The sequence below is a fragment of the Sinocyclocheilus rhinocerous genome, unplaced genomic scaffold, assembly GCF_001515625.1.
Source record: "Sinocyclocheilus rhinocerous isolate Xijiao unplaced genomic scaffold, SAMN03320098_v1.1 scaffold4841, whole genome shotgun sequence".
In the NCBI taxonomy this organism is placed as follows: domain Eukaryota; kingdom Metazoa; phylum Chordata; class Actinopteri; order Cypriniformes; family Cyprinidae; genus Sinocyclocheilus; species Sinocyclocheilus rhinocerous.
Window position 1 is genome coordinate 88,958 of NW_015625569.1, and position 5,186 is coordinate 94,143.

The 5,186-nt window shown below is 33.9% G+C and overlaps 1 protein-coding gene across 1 annotated transcript in view; it reads left to right on the top strand.

Moving 5' to 3' along the window:
- Positions 1–5,186, top strand: part of LOC107750187 (ciliary neurotrophic factor receptor subunit alpha-like) — a 45,035-nt gene that overhangs the window by 24,585 nt on the left and 15,264 nt on the right. Inside the window, exon 3 of the mRNA XM_016565471.1 lies at positions 5,093–5,159. Coding sequence (XP_016420957.1) covers positions 5,093–5,159 — 67 coding nt within the window. The remainder of the gene's footprint in view (positions 1–5,092; positions 5,160–5,186) is intronic.

Here is a 5,186-nt window from a genome sequence, read left to right on the forward strand (position 1 = left end):
CATTATGAATTGCCGTTTACACCAAGTGTAATAAAATCAGAATCATTCTCGCCGAAATTTTGGTGCTTCCCTAATTCGATGTTTTAATTAGATTAGATTAGTTGTCCGGTCGGGCAAGTAAAATTCTCTTTCACTTGCCCCTTCAAAAAATGCACACAGATCATCAAAAGCATTCTCTCGCGCACCCCTGCTGGTCGGTCTGTGCACCCCTAGGGGTGCGCGCATTCCAGTTTGGGAACCGCTGGTTTAGACAAAGCAGGATGAAAACATACCCAACAACTACACCAGATAGCAAAGAGATTTGGCATGTGCATGTTTAATTTTAATCCACGAGGGGAAAACAAAGTTATTTAGCCATTGTATTGCTACATTGCTAATACTTTGGAAAAGTAGGTAAAAAGCACACTTTTGAGAACACCTAAAAATATGAAAGATAGTATGTGTGTGTGTATATAAATGTGTAAATTAATATGCAAATTCATGTCCCATTTACACTTAATGTTGTCACATTTTCCTGGTTAAATAAACATTACTTACAGTAATTGAACTACAAAAAAAAAAAAGTATTTTTTTACATTAACAATGTAATTACGGTTCTATTTATTACAAAAAAAAAAGTATCTCATTAACCCTTTAGGCGCCAGGGATTTTTGGGAAAAATGCTGGATTTTGACATCAAGATTTCAAAAGCTTGTGGCTTGAAAGGGCTTAAAGATAGAGATCTACTGTAAATTAGAAAAATGTTGGGCGTGACCGAAAGTTTATGTGGGGTGTAAATATACTCGTCTAATTTGCATATTATGACGTCATCAGAGGCGGCCATCTTAAATTTAATAATATTCAGAAAATAGTAGATATTGAATTGATGTTTGAACTTATTTGCATGTTTTTTAAAAATCTTTTTATCCTCATTCCAAATGATCAGAAAAGAGGAAACCAACAATAAAACAGGAGCGCATAAATACTCAGTAATAATAAGTACATATCAAACAATCTGTAATAACAGACATATCAATATTGATCACGTAATAAAAACAGTTACTCACTCTTGTGTGGTGGGACGTACTGTAACTGTCGGATCAAATATCGTCAGCACAGCATTGTCTTTTAGTTTCAATATTTTTGAAAATCCCGCGTTGAATTGTGCCTTGTTTGTAAACGATTCCGCAGTAAAATTAAGTGAACAAAAGACCAAGTTCTTACTGATTCGGTCTGGCACTTCATTAAAAATAAAGTAATAAAAAACAAATTAAATTGAGATCATGATTCTCCCACGAATCTGAAGAAGACAAAAATGTCTAAATAAAATAACATGTAATTTACTAGAGGTTCTGACAAAAACATTAATTTGAACAAAATAATTAAAGAATAATTTTAATGAATGAGTCCATGTCTCATTCACAACAACTTGTTTGGTTGTCGGATGAATCAGTGTTTGTGAATGAATCTCTTGAATTAATGATTCAGTGACAAATACTTTGTTGCCACCTACTGGCGTACCAAGATGACCAATACAATATATACAAGTGTACAAATTTTCAAAATGTTAATTTTACTCTATTTTGGTACCACAGACATCAGTATTTCTACCCAAACTATTTTATCCGTTCTTCTGTTGTTCAAATGTTTGTAACACAGAAATAACAATATTGTGTGGTTAAAAAGATTGTTTGTGAAGCTGTTTCATTGTACAATTACATGGCAGCTGCTCTCACTGGATCAGCAGCATCGCAAACACAGATTTTAATGTTGCATTGTGACAATCGTACTTTAAAAATATGTATCCAAAGTCCCTAAAGTCTTTGGTATAAAGTCTGTTTCATCAGATTTTTGGGGAAAACAACACTTATGCTTAGAAAGACTGCATTTATTTGACCAAAATACAGTAAAATGATAGTATTGTGAAATTATATTACAATTTAAAAGAACTATTTTTTATTTTAACAGTTTAAAATGTGGTTTATTTTTTAAGAAATAGACCCCAACGAGTCTGTGTCAATGGATTCTCATTTGATTATACAGTCCTGAATTCAGGGTTACCACAAGGATGTGTGTTATCACCTCTGCTTTTTTCTGTCTATATTAATGAACTTCAATGTAACAGTCCTGCTTCTTTCTGTCTGTATTAATGAACTTCAATGTAACAGGGATGATCTCACCCTGATCAAATACGCTGACGATTTGGTTTTAATCTCTTGCCAATTGGACATGAATAGTTTAACTTATTTTGAGTATATTGAAAGTCTTGCTCAGTGGTTTGATGATAGACACTTACAATTGAACATTGAGAAGACAAAGGATTTTGAATATTTAGGTACAATCATTGATGACAAACTCTCATTCCAGGAAAATGTGGACCATATACACAAGAAAGCAAGACAGCGTTTAGGTCTACTCAGGAAACTAAGAAATTTTAGCATCGATAGGAGGGTCCTAACCATTGTTTATAGATCGATGATTGAAAGTATTTTAACATATACTATTGTATCATGGTATGGCAATTTAACAATGAGACAGAAAAATAAATTAACACGAGTAGTTAATGAAGCAAATAGGATAATCGGCCAGAAACAATGCAAGAGCTGTTTTTACACTTTATGGAAAAAAAGGCGTTCGTAGTATATTCAGACCAATCTCATCCACTTCATTCCTGCTTTGAGGCCCTTCCTTCAGGGCGCAGGCTGCGTATACCGCTGGCTAAAAAGAACCTATATAAAAGATCATTTGTACCATTGGCGGTGACTGTTTTAAACCAAATTCTTAATTGAGGTATTATCATGAGGTATCTTTCTGGGTAAGTGTGTGTACACATGTGTATGCATATGTGTGGGCATACATATATATTGTATTGTATTAATTTTTAATTTTTTTTTTGTTATGTGATATATGAATGTATATATGTTAGGATGTATTTTCTATGCCAGTGTCAAAGATGCATTTCTGTTCAGGAAATCTGGACAGACAATAAAGTTAAACTAAACCTTATTCCTGTGAATGATAACGTCACGATAGCTGGCCATCTTAGCATTCACATTTTGTTGCTGTTAGTATTTGGAATTGTGTTTCAGCATATGGATCTCGTCAAAGGTCTTTGTAGCGTTTCTTTGTTGACAAAGCAGGATGGTATTATACAGAACAACTAGAGCAGATACCACAAAGTTTTATCATGTGAAAATTTTAATCCACACCAGGAACATAGCCATGGCTTTGTTTTGTGGAACAATAGACATCTCTGTTTAAAGTCCCCAGTTCTTCATTGCCCCACATATGGACTGCTCAATTAATGCATGCAGCTCTGGTCTGTGTGTGTTATGGCTGCGATTTCGCTGGCCAGAGAGGGAGAAATTTGAGAAACGTGGTGGGATTTCAAATAATATGCTTTTGCCAATATTTCCTGAAAGCCGACATTGAGCACGAGCGTTTCGTAAGCGCAGTTAGACCCTGGGCACTGGATCGACTCCACTCTGTGTGTGTGTGTGTGTGTGTGTGTGTGTCTGCTCTTTGTTTAACTCTTGGCAGTAAATGTCTGATATAAATACTGAAATCTGACTATGCAGAAAAGCACAGTAACGTAAACACCTTGATTCTTGCTATAGAATCTCTGCAAGCCTTATAATGATGAACGGATGAAGCAGATTTTGAGGAAGCAACTCTTAAACTGGAGCTTGTCAAGCTGCATATAATTTAAGACGCTGAAATACAGTCACGCTTCCATTGAAAAATCATTGCATTATAGTCTCAGCCTGACTATTAAATATCAGCACAAAGTCTGGTCCACTTTTTAACTCATTCTTCCCAAGAATAGGCCTGACTGTCTTTTTATGACACCAACCACAGATTTTCACTGCATTCCGAACGGGATAAATACGCCTCGTAAGGGCACTTTGTAGTGAGAACAATCATGGACGCCATATTGAAGGGTTGTTCCAAACCAAAGGGGCCCTTTCAGAACAAAGGATTTTAAAGGGTACAGCTGTTCAACACTTTTTGGTTCCATAATTCTTTGCGCAGGTTTGTGATGCAGAAGAGCGTTCCAAAGAACTGTTTTTTTTTTGGTTCCCTCCACCTTTCTTCCTCTCAAAACTCTCACTCTGAAGGGTAAATGTTTTTAAGTGATTAGAGCTTAGAGATTTTTTTGTTGTTGTTCTGTAAAGGGAAGGGTTTATTTGAAATGATTGATAATAACAGGCTGAATGCTACTGTCAGATGTTATTTATTTCTTTATTTCCTACAAATATATCATAGTTTGTTATTAAATAATTCCTAGGAATCAGCCCAAAAAAAGTGTGTATTTTGGAATGTCTGGAAAAGTAGGAAAAAAAAAAAACTTATGAAGTATATACGTTAATTATGCGTTGTTCATAATAAAACTAAAATTATGATAATCATTTAAAATGTGTATACAAAATACAAATACACATACAATAAAATACAAATACACATAAATATACACAACCATTAAAAAAGTTTGCATTCTTTACGGTTTTTGTCAAATCTCCACAAAAATCTGTGTAATGGATCATATAATTTGATTTGATTTTTTTTATTTATTTACATTTTTTATTTCTATCTATATTCATATATTTATATTTATTTCTATATTATATGTGAGAAACTATTAGATCTTGTATTTACAGCTGTTAGTTAATTATTTAATTGATATTTTATTTGTAGTATTTTGTAGCACATTTAGTTTCTTTTTTAAACAAAATGTTTATTAGCCTACATGTATGGCAGTCTTTGTGGTATATGCATATCCAAACTGTATAATTACAATGATTTTTTTTTCTCACCACACCAATATGCAAATAACATGCAAATCAGCAACAAATCAAATGAACAAACATTTCCTGACACTTTATGGTTTTAATTTTACATGTAAAAAGGTGTTTTGTATAAATGTGTATTAAAATGAATGAATGAATGAACCTATATATATATATATATATAATTATAATTATTCAAATTTTTGTTTTGTTTATTTTTTTTTACATGAAATCTCAACACTATTGGCTGGTTGATAACATATCACTTGATGAAATGTCTGTTGTCACTTCTGGAATAGCACAGCTCTCATGTCTCCTGCTTTCAGTTTCAGACGTCCAGTTCGGTGGACTGGGCTCCAGGGTCACGCTCACATGCGGAGGCGCTCACGGCGGGGGCGGTGTCCCGCCTATATTTAGCTC